This window comes from Coturnix japonica, chromosome 6 (assembly GCF_001577835.2).
Source record: "Coturnix japonica isolate 7356 chromosome 6, Coturnix japonica 2.1, whole genome shotgun sequence".
NCBI classification, from domain to species: domain Eukaryota; kingdom Metazoa; phylum Chordata; class Aves; order Galliformes; family Phasianidae; genus Coturnix; species Coturnix japonica.
In genome coordinates this window covers 29,600,333-29,615,903 of record NC_029521.1, presented here as the reverse complement: position 1 = coordinate 29,615,903, position 15,571 = coordinate 29,600,333, and the positions used below count along the sequence as shown (strand labels likewise).

At 44.1% G+C, this 15,571-nt stretch overlaps 1 protein-coding gene across 2 annotated transcripts in view; it reads right to left on the bottom strand.

Moving 5' to 3' along the window:
• Positions 1-15,571, bottom strand: part of PTPRE (protein tyrosine phosphatase receptor type E) — a 63,731-nt gene that overhangs the window by 3,433 nt on the left and 44,727 nt on the right. For both annotated transcript variants that reach the window (XM_015867561.2, XM_032445359.1), the window contains 14 exons: positions 13,563-13,653; positions 12,791-12,867; positions 12,632-12,668; positions 12,184-12,281; positions 11,458-11,577; positions 10,618-10,778; positions 8,493-8,628; positions 7,845-7,994; positions 5,761-5,854; positions 5,404-5,480; positions 4,514-4,648; positions 3,432-3,557; positions 2,730-2,890; positions 609-744 (listed from right to left, as the gene is read on the bottom strand). In XM_015867561.2, coding sequence (XP_015723047.1) covers positions 609-744; positions 2,730-2,890; positions 3,432-3,557; positions 4,514-4,648; positions 5,404-5,480; positions 5,761-5,854; positions 7,845-7,994; positions 8,493-8,628; positions 10,618-10,778; positions 11,458-11,577; positions 12,184-12,281; positions 12,632-12,668; positions 12,791-12,867; positions 13,563-13,653 — 1,599 coding nt within the window. The remainder of the gene's footprint in view (positions 1-608; positions 745-2,729; positions 2,891-3,431; positions 3,558-4,513; positions 4,649-5,403; positions 5,481-5,760; positions 5,855-7,844; positions 7,995-8,492; positions 8,629-10,617; positions 10,779-11,457; positions 11,578-12,183; positions 12,282-12,631; positions 12,669-12,790; positions 12,868-13,562; positions 13,654-15,571) is intronic.

The window sequence follows — 15,571 nt, the reverse complement described above, 5'->3', positions numbered from 1 at the left end:
AAGGTTCCCTCCCTGCTCATAACCCAGGCCGAGCTCTTCAGCCTCTTTCCCAGCCCACAACGAGATTTCAACCTGGGAGAGCTGCTCTCAGATAACTGTTTCTAAAGAAGTTTCTAATGGAAACTGTTACCAATATAGAAAGTATCAGCATTTCTATGTATTCTCCGAAACTATGTATCCAAAGGTGTTCTTTATTCTGTAAGGAAAACCCTCAGACCAAGTCAGCGTTTCTCCCTATGACAACTGCAAACCTGTTAAGCCCAGACATTTGGATTTAAGAAAGAAAAAAGCTGAGCTATGGGGAAACAGCTTAAAAGCCATTTACTTCTTGAGCTTTGTCATCCACAACCACAAGATTTTGGTTCATTTAACTGTCACCGGCTCCTAACAAAGCACGGGCCATTTAGCCAAGCTCTACTTTCAGAAAGGCCGTAAAAAAAACCACCCAAACAAACCTGGAAATGATACACATTTCTGATACCTTGTACATACACAGCCGTCATCCATTATTTATTTCAACCCGCAACAAACCCCCTTTGTTCTCCTCCCACAAGGATATTTACAAACACACACCCTTTGAGAAAGATTCCAATTGTTAAATACCATACCAGTGTTTGCACCATATGTGGCCTCTGCAGTCTTAAGCTCTTCACAGCTTGAAATACATCTAAGAGCCCCTCAGCCTTCACTCGCTCCAGAATATTGCTGAGTGCAATGAATGTACCTGTCCTTCCAGCACCAGCACTGCAACACAAACACATGCAAATACAGCAGGATAAAAACTGCTAAGACAATATTGATAGAGAATACCCAAATACTAATAGCAGCTGATTTTGGTCAGCCATGCTGAAAGGGAGCCACAATGAATCCATATGAATTCTGAGGCAGGCAGGAGCTGGAGTCCCTGCTATAAACAGGAGGGGGAACAGCTGCTCGTGAGGGTGGACAGTGATAGGGCAAGGGGGAATGGTTTCAAACTGAGACAGGGGAGGTTTAGGTTGGATGTTAGGAGGAAGTTTTTCCCCCAGAGGGTGGTGACGCACTGGCACAGGTTGCCCAAGGAGGCTGTGGGTGCCCCATCCCTGCAGGCATTCAAGGCCAGGCTGGATGTGGCTCTGGGCAGCCTGGGCTGCTGGTTGGTGACCCTGCACACAGCAGGGGGTTGGAGCTGGATGAGCACTGTGGGCCTTTGCAACCCAGGCCATTCTGTGATCCTATGGTTCATTCTATGATTCACCAGAATTATTATTCCAAAGCAATGTGATGAACAGTGTCCAACCCAACAAAAAGACTGTAACTGCTCTCACAAGCTATATGATTGCTTTTCAGAGAGGTAAGCTAACACAAGGAAAATCCATGTAAGTCTGCATGCAGGGTGATACTACATACAACTACATAGAAGCGACTGCTCTGCCTCTAACCTGATTATAGCAAGCAACCAAATGTAATCCCCTGTTACTGAGGTTCCTTTTGTTCCAGAATGCTTCACCCAGGATATTTTGTCCTTTTCTTCCCTTCAGACCACAATTCCATGTCAGCAAAATAGATTTGAGTGACTGTTACCTGACTTGCGATACCTAACAGATCAGAGTCAAAAAACCCACAAATTAAGTGCTTTCTCTAATTGAAATGTGGCCCATGTGATACACACACAAACACAACCAGAACAATCCATCAGCAGTGGCTGTGCACTGCCAGCCCAATGGCTCTGATAGGGAACAGTCCCTAAAAACAGGCTGGAATTCAGCACTCGGTGGTAAGCTGAAGTAGAAGGAAGGTTCACTGGATTGCATAACAAGGAGAAACACAAAATAATTTATTAAATTTAAAAATTTAATGTTTTTTTTTTTAATAATTTACAAGCAGGTGAAATGTAATCATGTGTCGTTGTTCTACTTTATTACCATCAAATAGAAAAACATTTGATAAGCACAGCCCTGTGAAAAGATTCAGTGCAAGCGCACGTATCCTCAGCTAGAGGAAAACCAAACAGGAATGCTGCATGGGATGCGTCCTTCAATTCTGACACTTACTTTTATCAGACTAAGGACAAAGGTGAAATCTAACAGGGCTGAGGTTTACTCGTCCTTAGCCAGTCTGTAGTAACCATATGTGGCTTTTAAAGGAACCCACGAGCAATGTCCTTCATCTACTGCTCCAAAAAGAGGAGGAAAAAGATATGGAGTAACCCTGGATGCACAGGGTGCTCAACCACACACTGCTCTCCCTGTGTTTACGTTCACACTCCTCATACTGAACACTCACTTTCTTTCTTCCCAAAGCACATTCTCAGCATCACTTTAAAGAGTTTGTTTTACGCTGGCTTGAGAATTTTTTGTATTGAGGAATGCATTTGAAATACCACAGAGAAGCAGATTTGTTTCAAGGGAACACGGCACTGCTCTTTTCATACCCACTTCTCTCCCTGCACTTCTTCCAACCATTATCTTAAGGAAAGATAACTTTTCTCTTTGATTCTCAAGCTTCTCTTCTTGAGACAAGTTCCAAAGCCAAGGAAATGCAGCTGTTCCATTACCTCACCTGTCTCTTGTATCTAATCCATGTATATCAAAGACAACAGCTGCTTTTACCTCTTATTTCATTATATTTCTTCATTTTGGGGGGATGAAGCCCATTGGTCACAAAGGAGAGCTGCCCTAACAGCAGCCAGATGGGACAAAAAGAAACCCTGACACTTAGATGATTGTGGGAAGGAGAGGGAGCCTCACCTGCAGTGCACCGTGATTGGGTGATTCCCCGTCTGCTGCTGCTGCTTTTGGACAGCTGCAATCAGGTCAATCATCCCTTTTCCTTCAGCAGGAATTCCGATTTCTGGCCACCCATGGAAGTGGAACTGCCGAACCAGCCTGTTTTGCTTTTCTTGGTTACCCTAAATGCATGCAAAGAAAAAAGGTAAAAGGGGTTAGTTTCAGCTTGGTCTGTAATGTGTTGGTAAGAGCTCTGTTTCTACATTCAAAGTGCTGGTAAGCTGCCTCTAATTTTCTTTTCCATTTGCACAGCTGTTTCATTTGGGTAATTCTAAGGATGCACTTAAAGTTTATGCATCCTGAGTGCCAGTGGCTGAAAACTTACTGTGTATCAAAGCCAAACTGTCCAAAAGTAAGAAGAGCAAAATGAAATTCATTCCTCTTTTCACAACACAATTTCTTAGCTTGAAGCTAACATTATTTGTCTTGCCTTAACGTCTGCTGATTAAAAGCAGCCCTGAAAGTTCAAGTGAGCATTACCACCCTGCCAATTTTGCCAGGCAAGCTGAATGTTCTGTCATTATTCTATATGCAATTAAATAGGATGTTTGGGAATAGCACTGCCTCTTTACACCTTATCTACCATTCTCCTATTTAAGTTACATCATCACATTTATGAACTGCTTAGGACAAACAAACAACTCATATAATTAAGAACAGTACCTGATTATACGTAACTACGAAGTCTCTTACACTTATGGCATCTAAAAGGCTGTCATTCTTGATTTCTACAGTTATCTCTCCGTGAGTTACTGAGCCCTCTGATGGCCAGTACTGGCAGCACTTCTCCTGCAAGATGGGAGAGAGAATTATAAGTATTCATTCATTTTTTTCCAGTTATCTACATCACCACCAACTTCTGATACAGTGACAAAGCATAGAGTGGGGTTCTGGACAATTTGCAATGAAAAAGCTAAAGCCCAAGAACACAGCAGTAAAACATTACTGTAACATACAGAATTAAGATGGAAAGGGAGCAGAAGTCATAGCTGATAAATGCTGCTTTATAAATAGACCAGAAGAAAACCAAGTAACTCTTACAAGCAGTGCAGGGTTGTTAAAAACACACAATACAACAACAGAAATCATTCAATGGCACTGAAGTACAAGGTGAACATTGCAGGGCAGGGAGATGCTGTTCTCTTCGCTAATGAATGACAGAGGATGCAGAGAAGAGGTTCAGAAGCTTACAGAGACATACAGGGAGTGAAGTTTTCAAGAAAGCATTGTCTGGCTCTTCTCAGTCCCCAGAGAGCTCTTTCAGAGGTATCCACATCAAGCATCCCTAAGAGTTGTGCTTTAAAAAGCAAACTGGGCCCTCTAGAAACCATTTCTGTAGCGTAGGTGTTTTTGCCTGACAAATCAAGCAACAGCAGCAACACTGGCCTACGCCTACTAGTGAAGGAAGAGCTCATTTAGAATGGCCTGGGCTGAAAAGGCCCACAATGCTCATCCAGTTCCAACCCCCTGCTGTGTGCAGGGTCACCAACAACCAGAGCACTAGAGCCACATCCAGCCTGGCCTCGAATGCCTGCAGGGATGGGGCATCCATTGCCTCCTTGGGCAACCTGTACTACTGTGTCACCACCCTCTGTGTGAAAAACTTCTTCCCGATACCTATAGAATCACAGAAATTCAAGAAAAGGCAACAAGTCTTATATTGCTGCAATTTGTAGGCAAAGTTTTAATCTTGTGTGAAGACTCATATGTACTGCATTTATAAAATGGAGCCATGGGACACACACCTGCTCCCTCTCCTGCACCTCTGTGAGCATGACAATGGTGTGGCACTTCCACTCCCACACCATCCGCCAGAAATCCTCCACAGTGTGGGGCAGCGGTCCTTGCGTGGCAATGAAGTAATCCTTCTGGCGATAGCCCTGCAGAGAAAGGCCAGGGTGTGTATATTGTATATCATGGCAGCAGAGACAGAAGTCGGTGTTTGGAGAGAGCAGCAACAGCCTCATTTCAGCTGCTGTCCACACGAGACATGCTGTTGCACAATATGAGCATCACCCAAATCCTTCACACGCTCTGGGAACACAGAGTCCACTTGGTTCTTTGCTCACCCCCCCAGCACTGAAATGGACACGTGCAGACGTGAGATGTGAAAACCAACATTCTCAATACTTTTGTCTATGGGTCACAGCAATAACACAGAAACAGCCCCAGTGACACCAGGGGCCCAAGACAGATTCTGGCTTAAAGACAACCATCAGCTCCTGCTGCTCGCTGTCCTCATTAGTTCACCTTGTCTCAGAAATGAAGATTCATGATCCTAAGTTTTACTTTATGACTTTTTACAGTCATGGCTGTAGGAATGAAGTTCTGCTGTGAGCCCTGAAGGTTTTCACAAGGAGATTATTTAACAACTGCACTCATTACCTTTACTGCGGAATGAACATTAGACTCATTTTTTGAGCTATGGTTCTATTTCCATACTGATGTGATCACACTAAACTGGAGTTCAGAACACTGAAGATCAGGAATTCATTTGGGAACTCCCATAAGCCAAGCCCAAACAAAACTAATGCTCTTCATAAGCCAACTTGGCTGAAGCTCTTCAAGAAGACTTGCAAGAAGCAGTATAATATTTGACTTGTAGCTTAAATACATTGACAACATTTATACTTACATCTATGAAGGAAGCATTGATGTAGTCTGTGTACTCTTGCCCTCTCTTCATTGACAGAATCACTCTGTTAAAATCATCTGGAAGGAAAAAAACACCACAAACATTCATTCATTTTTATTGCTAACCATATGTTAACCATTCCACTCTCACACATGTGGGACAAGGACAAACTGCCCATCCGAAAGCTGGACGAGGTGCCTTAAAGTCTGTCCCTGACTTACCCAACACAGCCACATTCTGATACGAGGTACCCTGCCACCAGCATACAGGCATAACTTAACGTTCATGACAACCTCAGGATAACCACACACCTGTTTACAGCACCTGCTTCTATACATACAAAGTCAATCATCTTACACGGGATAATCTGGATGACTCTCGCTTTCTTCATATTTGCTGGAAGATTGCCAGTTCTCATGTTCTCTTTCATTATTCGAACGTTCGTTAATTTCTGTAATGAAGCACACAAACAAGGACGAGGATTAATTAAAACAGAAATGGTTTTTATTTCATTATATTCCTCATAACCTGTACCCAGAGGATCACTCATTGGGTATAGACCAATAGCGCAGTCATAATTAGCTGACCATTTATGAGTGGTGAGGTGCTGGAACAGCTGCCCAGAGAGGCTGTGGATGCCCCGTCCATCCCTGGAGGTGTTCAAGGCCAGGTTGGATGGGGCCCTGGGCAGCCTGGGCTGGTATGAAATGTGGAGGTTGGTGGCCCTGCCTGTGGTGGGGGTTGGAGCTTCATGATCCTTAAAGCCCCTTCCAACCCAAAGCATTCTGGGATTCTGTTAAAGCCGTTTTGCTGCCCTGTGTGTATATATAATACAGAAGACCACTAACATCATCGTGTCCAACCAGCAGCTCCACACGCTGAGCGTGACCCAGCAGCCTGCTCACTCACACGCTCTTCTCAAGTTCTACACCACTTCCCTTTGTAAAACCTCCACTTCCCCTATCACTGAAACGTACACTGAACTCATAGGTGCTCATATTCCTTCCATTCCTACTAGCAATCTTTTATTTATTTTATTAACAAACTTTTTTTTTAGATTATTAGAACTCTGTGACACACCGACGGGCACCAGAAGGCTGAACAAGCTGAGGGGCTGCTCACCGGGCTCCACGTATCTGTGCCTTCACTGCTGCAGTGACCAACACCCTCTATTTACTCAGTGATGAGAGCACACAGTGTACACAGAAGACATGCACTGCCTTTGCCCCACCAATTTGTAACAGCAGAGCTTACATACATGCATGGTTGTACCAACTGATCTGACAGCAACCAGCTGCTTCTGCTGGAGGGATTTGCCAGGTAACCACCACAGTGACAGGGCTGTGTTTCAGCAGCTATTTCACGTAACTTCAGTTTACATTAATTTCAATTTAATTTGCCAACTGCAAGCAGTTTTTCAAGCAGTTTTCTATTCACCAGGCGGTTCAGTTTCAGAAGCACATCCTAATTCCTTGATAAAAACCCAAGTAGCACCAATAAACCATTAAAAAGAAATTCCCACATCTCAGAAATGACTTTTCAGCTCCTGAGTAACACTGCGGTTAACAGAGCGTGTGTCAGAGTCCCACACAGGTTAAGGCTCTTCTGTTCCTCACTGTGGATGAGCTCCATGCCCCTGGGCCATCTTAATGCTTTCAGAACACACAGCAGAAATGAACGTTGCTCTGCAAGCTTTCTGCAAAGCCTTTCTAGCACAGTGCACAGCAAAAAACAACACTGAGTATTCTAATCTTTGCAGAATTCCTATGTATTTGCTTGCCTGTTTCCCCTCAGAGTGTCAGACATCTGAACTGTTACTTCATTTTCTTCTCCCACTTCCCAATATCTGATTAAATTGATCCTTTAAAAGTAAAAGAGAAATGCAGCGAACACTGAAATCACTTGACTGAATGACTTAAGTGATTTAATGCTTTAGATCTACAGTAAATACTTTAGCCATCACATCATTTGTTTCTCCATTAGGGGTTTCTCCATGAAGCACTTCTTTTTTCCTTGTTTCCCCCATTGAAGCTGTGCGTGTTCAGATCAAGATGTGAAAATTCTCCATAATTCACTCTGCCAGCAGCAGTGACTGAGTTAACATTTCTGCTGACACGTCAATTAGGTCAATGTAATCCAGCTCCATCCTCCAGCTTTATCTGATCTGGCATCCAGTTCAAGACCAAAAGAATAATTCCATTTTTCTTTTTATAAGGAAATCAAACGCATAGAGGAAAATGCCCATCAAATGATGCAGGCCTGAATGTGTCCCCATCACTGAGTCCATTGGACTGATTCACAGCAAGCAGAAAATATAACTGGCATCTCAGTTTGGACAGCCCTCTTCTTTTAAGGCTGCACTTGTTCTGCTTCTGAAGTGTCTTTTTGTTGTGAATATTTTGCCACCTGAAAGTCTCAGAGCAAAGGCCTTTCCTACTTACCTTAAATTCTTCTTCCAGCCCTATTTTGACAAGGTTTGGTGCTGCACTGTGTGATGTTTGTAGATGCTTTTCCAAGGATGACACATCTAGTTCTGTGTCACCGTAGAGGTAGTATTCAAGTAAGGCTTGATAAATGAAGGAATACTGCATCTGGAACAAACAACAGGCATATAAGCATCCTGTGAGGCAATGGAGCAAAACAATCTCACATCTGGCACTGTCATCTGTCTCATTCAGTCCACAGGCTACTGATGACCAACACACACATAAGACTAAAACTGAGTTCCTGTTACATCATTCATGTTCTTTACAACTCCATTCCATCATGCAAGGAGAGAGCCTGGACATACCATAAGATAACATGCCTCATGGTGTGATCTTTATTGCTAAGGCCTCTATTTCCTTTCCCAATGCCACCTTCCATAGAATGGTTGGGTTGGAGCAAACTTAAAGATCACCCCCCCCGTTCTCTCTCTGCTGCAGGCAGGGCTGCTGCCCTCCAGATCAAGGAAACTTTGCTCCTGTTCCAGTTATCCAGGCGTGCAATAGAACAGGGCACACTCACATACACATCACAGTGGAGATGTGTATTATTTGTGTTGATGAAGGCTTGAAACTTGGAAAGCTGTAATTCCGATGGCTACTTACGTCAGTCTGAACCATCTGCGGCCGCTGATTACGTATTCTTGAAACAAACTCAAAGACATCAACTTTCTGCTCAGCATGCATCATGTCTATCATGGCATCTATAACGATAAACGTGCCTGTTCGGCCCACGCCAGCGCTTCAAAAGGAAACAGAAGACAAAGAAATCCCTCAGCTGAACAACAAAGTCTGCAGGAATCGCTATACCAACAACAGAGGTAGAACTTGTGCTACTCCCAATGCACTGAAACACTCTTTTTACCTCTTTTCTGCATGGCTGCTATTCCACACAGTAACTTGCTATGACTTCTACCGTTCCTAACACTGCTATTCCAATTTTGATTTTATTCAGACATCCTCTAAAAGCCACAAGAGGGAGCAAGATTCCCACAAATTACATCACTCCAGCGACTTCCAGTTCTTCCTTTCAGAGGAAAAGGGCATGGCATCCTGTGCTAGGCATTCACAGCTCTCCTTTGACCTTCTGCTAGCTTACTTCATACAGCCATTGCTGCAAGGTTCCAGTCGATGACACACATCTCTCCCTCCATCCCCATGTGCCCAAAGATACTGAGCTCAACTCTCAGCAAGGAAAAGTCAGGCTTTAAATAATATCAGGGAGCAAGCAAACAAACAACACCCAACCAATAATCTCTGCCTGTGGCCATTTCCTACCACCAAGCCTCCCTTCCCTCTTGCTTCCTTTCACTCACGTGTGACCTCTCCATGCTGCCGACAAGCCCCACATGTACCCACAAAGGCTGCTCACCCTACTGACCCTCATGCTTTAAAGTCCCTTGCTTTTCCCCACATGACCCTCTCTGGGCCCCCCCTCACTCAGTTACATCTTAGGATGACTGGATGGTATTCTTGTAAAAGCTCACTGTAAAAAAAAAAAAAAGCACGGTTGCTCACTATCGATGAGTTTCCCTTTCCTTTTCCCAGCAATTCAATAGTGTCATATCCTGGCTGTGATGGAAATCAAGTGTCACCTTCCTCACTCGTCACCTCAAGCACACACTGCAGCTCCGCACTATCGCCCAGCCCACACGTCGTGGTATCGCTGTGCTGGACAGGCTGCCTGAAATCTCTGAAGACTTTAATGAGATATTTTACACTTATCTCTATTTTGGCTCAAGTTCTGTTGATTAAGTTAAGCACAGGATTTCCTGCTTGTGCAAAGTAATGCTCAAACCCAGCACTGGTCTCCACAGAACATCACTGCAAAGGGGTTTCCCTAAGGAAAGGTTGTGTGACACTACTACAGATCTCACTCCTTCCAAGAGTTTTCCTCAAGACTCCTATGTACGACACATGAGGGAGAAGACAAATTCTAGCCCAGAAAGGTCAACAGAGAAAACCAAGAGAAGCTGAGCCAGGCAGGACAAATGGGCTGCTTCCAACAGCACAGTGACTCTCCAGTGTCCTCTGGACATAAGCAACAGAAAAGAAAGAAATACATCAATCTACAACCATTGCCTTGAAAACAAAACCCAGAAAGACAAAGCCACCATTCTTCCCTTCTTACTTCAATCTCGATATCATAATTGCTCCTAAAAAGACACTTTTACAACTCTTTTTAATTGTGGTTTCATTAACATCCAATTTCAAACACTTTCCAGAAACTTCTAATGCAACAAGTTCATGTGTTGGCAACTGAAGGAGTGGGAGTATGTTCTGCATTGGTATGTGGTACATTTCTCCCATTTGCAGCATTTAAATCTCCTAAATGCAAGCCTTTATTCCAAGATTTCTCGGCATTTAACAATTTACACAGCAAACTGATTTTGCTGTGGGAAAAGTGGAGGATGAATTCTCAGAGGAGCAGTTAATGGCCAAGGTCACCGACTCGTAATGACGAGGTTGTATTCTGACAAAGAACATATTTATACCAAAGATCACTCATGGATAAAATAAAACCTTCTGTTTGAATATTAGAGTGACAGCAAAGACGGATCTTTTGGAATTGTTCATATCCCCAGCTCTAAGAAAGCTCAGCATAGTATCATATACACATAAGTGCACACAAACTTCATAGCCTGCTAACAGGAAATACATCTTTAGCCTCCATGCTCTGCCCCCATCTCCAGGCCAGACAAGCAGAACAGCCCAAAGAACACCGACCTACCTGCAGTGAACCACAACTGGCCCAGCAAGGGCAGGATTCAACGCTTTGACTTTCTTCAGGAATTTCAGCATCCCAATAGGTGTGAAAGGCACCCCGAAATCAGGCCAGCTGGTGAAGTGAAGCTGCGTCACGAGCCTCAGCGCCTTACAGCCATCATGGAGCTGAAGGGAACATGTGGGCTCTGAGTTGGACTTCCATTCTCCACTCAGAGGTTTAGAAACAAGTTCTCAGGATTATTTATGACTTACATTCCTGCAACACCTGGATCCTGACTTTACACCGTGCATTCAATATAAACACCCATTAACACACATCATTGTAATGCATCTTGGCAGAGAAAAGGAGTGATCCCAAATTAGGGTATGTGAAAAAAGAGATTCACAATTTATCACACATGAAGAGTGAAATTCAAGTATTACCATAAGGCTGTGTACAGTTTATCACCTCTCACTAGACACACTGGCTGAAATTAACATTATGGTTGAACCTGATGACTTCAATCTGCATCAGATTATCACTACATTAGGAACAGCACAGCCTTTTCTTTAAGGAGCAAGATCTACAGGAACTTGTACACACACAAGGCAAAACTACACAGAATGGCCTGGATTGCAAAGGCCCACAATGCTCATCCAGTTCCAACCCCCTGCTGTGTGCAGGGTCACCAACCAGCAGCTCAGGCTGCCCAGAGCCACATCCAGCCTGGCCTTGAATGCCTGCAGGGATGGGGCATCCACAGCCTCCTTGGGCAAGAACAACACGGAGCAGAGCCTCCTGCAGTTCATCCATTGGCTGCAGACACAAGGCGTGCTAAGATGGAGCACAAGGACTGTATCTTACCGACTGGATGCAGAACTTGCGAATGGTGTAGTCCACGAGCACAATGCAATCTTCCACTGACACACGGATGTTCCCGTAAGTCCAGCACCCTTGATCGGGCCAGTACTGATAACATTTATCCTGCGTAAACAAACTGCATTTTATAATGCTGAGCCTGACTTCATTACTGGTCACATATAGAACAAGGAAGTTACTTGAAAACAGCATACGTAAGTAAGCACAAGTGTATGTGGAGCTGATCATCTGACAGAAGACAGCTTTAACACTTCGCCAGTGCTACTGATGATTAAATTTATGCACAGAAGGCTGTGAATATGGCTTGGAAACGTGTTTTTTTTAAACTATCCAAATCTGCACAGCATGGGAGCAGGGCTTTCTGGTGACAGAGAGACTTGATGTCTTGACCCTTTAATTTTAAGCTTTAGGTGTTCTTGGTGAGAAATGTGAGGGTGTCTTTACATAAGAGTCAGCAGGAGCATTGAGTTTTAACAGTTGTGGCTGCAAGAATGTGCCTGTGGCTAAAGGCTACACAGTACAACGTCAGTTATCAGGTTTATTCCTTGAGATCTATTGTACAAAGTCACATTTTTAGAAATTAAAGCTGCATTTATTAACAGGTGCTCATATGTGCTAAGAAGGGCAAGAAAAGAAAGCAGATGCTGAGCAGCCAGGGCTGCTTTTGGAGCACACCTCCACACACCCCCAGCTGTGCCAAAAGCCATTTACCTCTTTCCTTTCTTTCAAGTTTGTTAACATGACAATAACTGCAGACTTCTGCTCCCATATCATCCTCCAGAAGTCGTTGACTGTTTCTTGCTTGGGCCCTGCACACAGAACACAGACCCAGTCAAGAGATGCGGCACGGTGCTTACAACACATTTCTTAACAAGAAAAACAATATTAACTACAAAAGAAACCAACTTATTTCTTTTTATCCAATTAGTTTTCCTCCCCCAGCTCCCCAGAAGAGATAAAAGAAGCAAAGTGAAAATGGAAGTGGTGGAAGCAAGTGTCCAGGCTGAGAGCAGTATTTGTGGGTGGAAAGGCAGCTCGCCTCCCTTTCATTTACATTCTAACCTTCACATTTGGCCACCACCTGCACCTGAAAATAACCCTCAGAATACTTCTAAAATTACTTCTGGCTACAAAATAGAGATGAGAATAAACTGGTTACCTTGTGCAGCTATAAATTTATTCTTTTCTTTATAACCCTGAGGAAATAAATATCACAGTTAAAAAAAACCGAAATGCCAATGTGTGCCAGCATAAAAATAGCTATTTAATATTAATTCACAGGCAAAGTTAGCAGTTTGGCTAGCAGAGAAAAACTTACGTCTATATATGATGCATTAATGTAGTCTGAAGGTGGGACTCCATCTACTTGGGTCAAAATCACTCTGGAATGATCATCTGAAAGAAGAAGCATTACGAGATCGTTTGCATTTGAATCATGTGCACTAAGTTTCCTCCTTGCAGACACTGGGAGACAGCTGGTGCTAAGCCCATCCTAAAACACAGGCTGGACACCAGCTGGCTCACAGGGGCTCTGATCAGCTCCAGCCAAACCCACTGACAACACGGATGGGTTTCGGTGGCCCTCCCCCTCCTGCTGCCAAAGCCTGGAATGGTGAAAGCTGCAAGGGGCAGCAGCTGCCTAAAGTCTGTGGCTGTGAGACCTGCAGCTGGAGGAGGAGCACAGCACTGCCTGGTCCTGGGCTGTTTCCAGCTCTCATTCAGAAACTTCCCCCACAGAAGCACTGTTCTCATGCTTGAGGGTTACCAGGACTGCATCTCTACAACAGCTGAAGCCCAAACTGCATTGTACTGTCTCACCCAACTCTAACCTGGAATATCAGTTTGATGTATTGTCATTTGGTAGAACACCAACTGCTAAGGCTTTGTGTAACAACACCTGATTAGCATTACACAAAAGCATCATGTAAAATGATCAACAGCTAGAGACACACCAAGGCAAAACAAACAGCTTTTACACAGAGATATGAAGAACATCCACGACCAATGAAATCATATATGAACACCATCGGTGCACTCAATGCCAGACTGATGGTTAAGGGCCTGGCTTAGAAGGAAAGGTAACATCTTACATGGGAGGATGTTGGGATATCTGTTTTTCTCCCTGTTTTCTTCCTTATTTGCCATTTCAAACGTTCCCTGCACGTATCCAGGTGTTAAAGACTGCAAGAAAGAAGAAAACACAAAGAGTCAGTGCATTACATCAGCTAAGGGCTGACAGCACATGGCATAGGACAAAGAGCGTTCATCCATCGTGCCTCTCAGCCAACAGAATCAAACACATTTGACTTTTATCAAAAATAACTTTCATTATTCCAAAACAGGAAACCCGGCAGATTTCACATCAGAAAACAAGTTCAGCATTTTTAAAATCTAAGTAATTTTCCCCACCAGCGATGGTGGTTATTTAGAAGACTGTTACAATCCGAGCTGCTGCCTAAAGATGCCATCTGCCGCCATGATTCACAGCACCACGACCCAGCCCTGCCGATACACCACTCTGCTCCGAGAGCTACTTTTAGCAGGAGCAGTTGGTTAATAACAGGAATGGAGTTTGATTGTTAACAGCTCAGTGCTGAGAATGTTAAATATCAAATATCTTTCCAAAATCTATAGGTGAGGACCCAATTCTGGTAGGAAGGGAGGAAAATAACAGTGGTTCCTTTGCTGAAGCTTGCTGTAAGAACACAAGTCAAAATTCTGCTCGTAATCAGTAAGATCTCAGACTGCAGATAAATTTAGTCCAGCTTCAGATAAAAAACAGGCTTGCAGAGCAATCAAATTGAGAAAAGAAATAGAGAGGGTGAGGATGAAAGCAAGGAGAAACCTGAGGTGGGACTGCTGCACATGCATAGGCAGAGCTGCTGAGCTGCACCTGCCAAGAGGTTGTGAGAGAGGGATGCTACTGGGAGGGGGCCATGGAAAAGCAAAGGACTCTGCTCATTCAGAGGCATGGGCTTGTGCTCCATATGCATCGAAATGCCCCACTCACAGCCAAAGGTGTGAAAGTGAATGGAGAATCTTCAAGGTTCTTCTACTGAACATCTAGAACAGTGTTAAGTTGTTGGATAAAACCACCGCTCTCTGGGAGTCAGAACTGCCTTCTCCCACCCAGACCCACTCCATCTGCTCTGAATCACAAAGAGCAATGGAAAATTGGGATATGACTGCATTGTAAGTGGCACCCTAAAGAAACTGCCCCTGCCTCCTGTCAGAAAGCACTGTTCAGTATCTCTCCTTAGAAACAAATTGGTGCTGCCAGCTTAAAAAGGAGGGAAGGGGCGGAGGGGAAGGAAGGAATTCCCCACCACCACCACAGAAAGAACAGCAACTTGCATTCGTGGCTTTTCTTTTCTTTCATTATCACTTAAACTTCTGAATGTAAGCAAGAGAAAGGAGAGATAAGGTTAAAATAAGAGCTAGGAGTCGAAAAATGAAAGCTACTTTCTGTAAGCTGCTTGATTCCTTATTTGATTGAAACCAGCGTCTTGGCTAATTACACTTCTTAAAATACGTATACAATTAAATAAAACACCCAACACACCTCCCTGCCCCTTCCCCACGTGCCGAAGGGGAACTACCACCTCACTGCCCACCCATCCATCCCCAGAGCAGAGGATGTGATTCACCACAGCTGCATTGTGGCCACTCCGTCCCCCTGGGCCCCACGAGGAGCTGACGAGTCAGGGTGGCACTGGGTCAGCTGCCACAGCACACACTGCCTTATCTGCTTCCCCTTCCACTTCCGTGAAGCGATGGAGGGCTACGGCCTATCCCAGCATCAAGGCGCTTTCTCAGCTTTCCACCATGCAAACCACAGGGACATCTGACAGCAACATTCAAATTTCCCAAGGAAATTCACTTCAAAAATCTCCCTTTCATCAATCTGAAGATTGAAGCAATGGCCAGGCCACCTTACAACTCCACAAACAACAGGCTTATTTTACTCTATCGACAATAAGCAGAGCCGAGGCTCATCTGAGGGGCCCATGCTGGAAGGAATGTCTTTGGGTTCTGGCACTGTTTGTTGCTCTGTTTTGCTGTGAAGAAGAACAATGCTCCCCCTAGTACCCCATTTTCA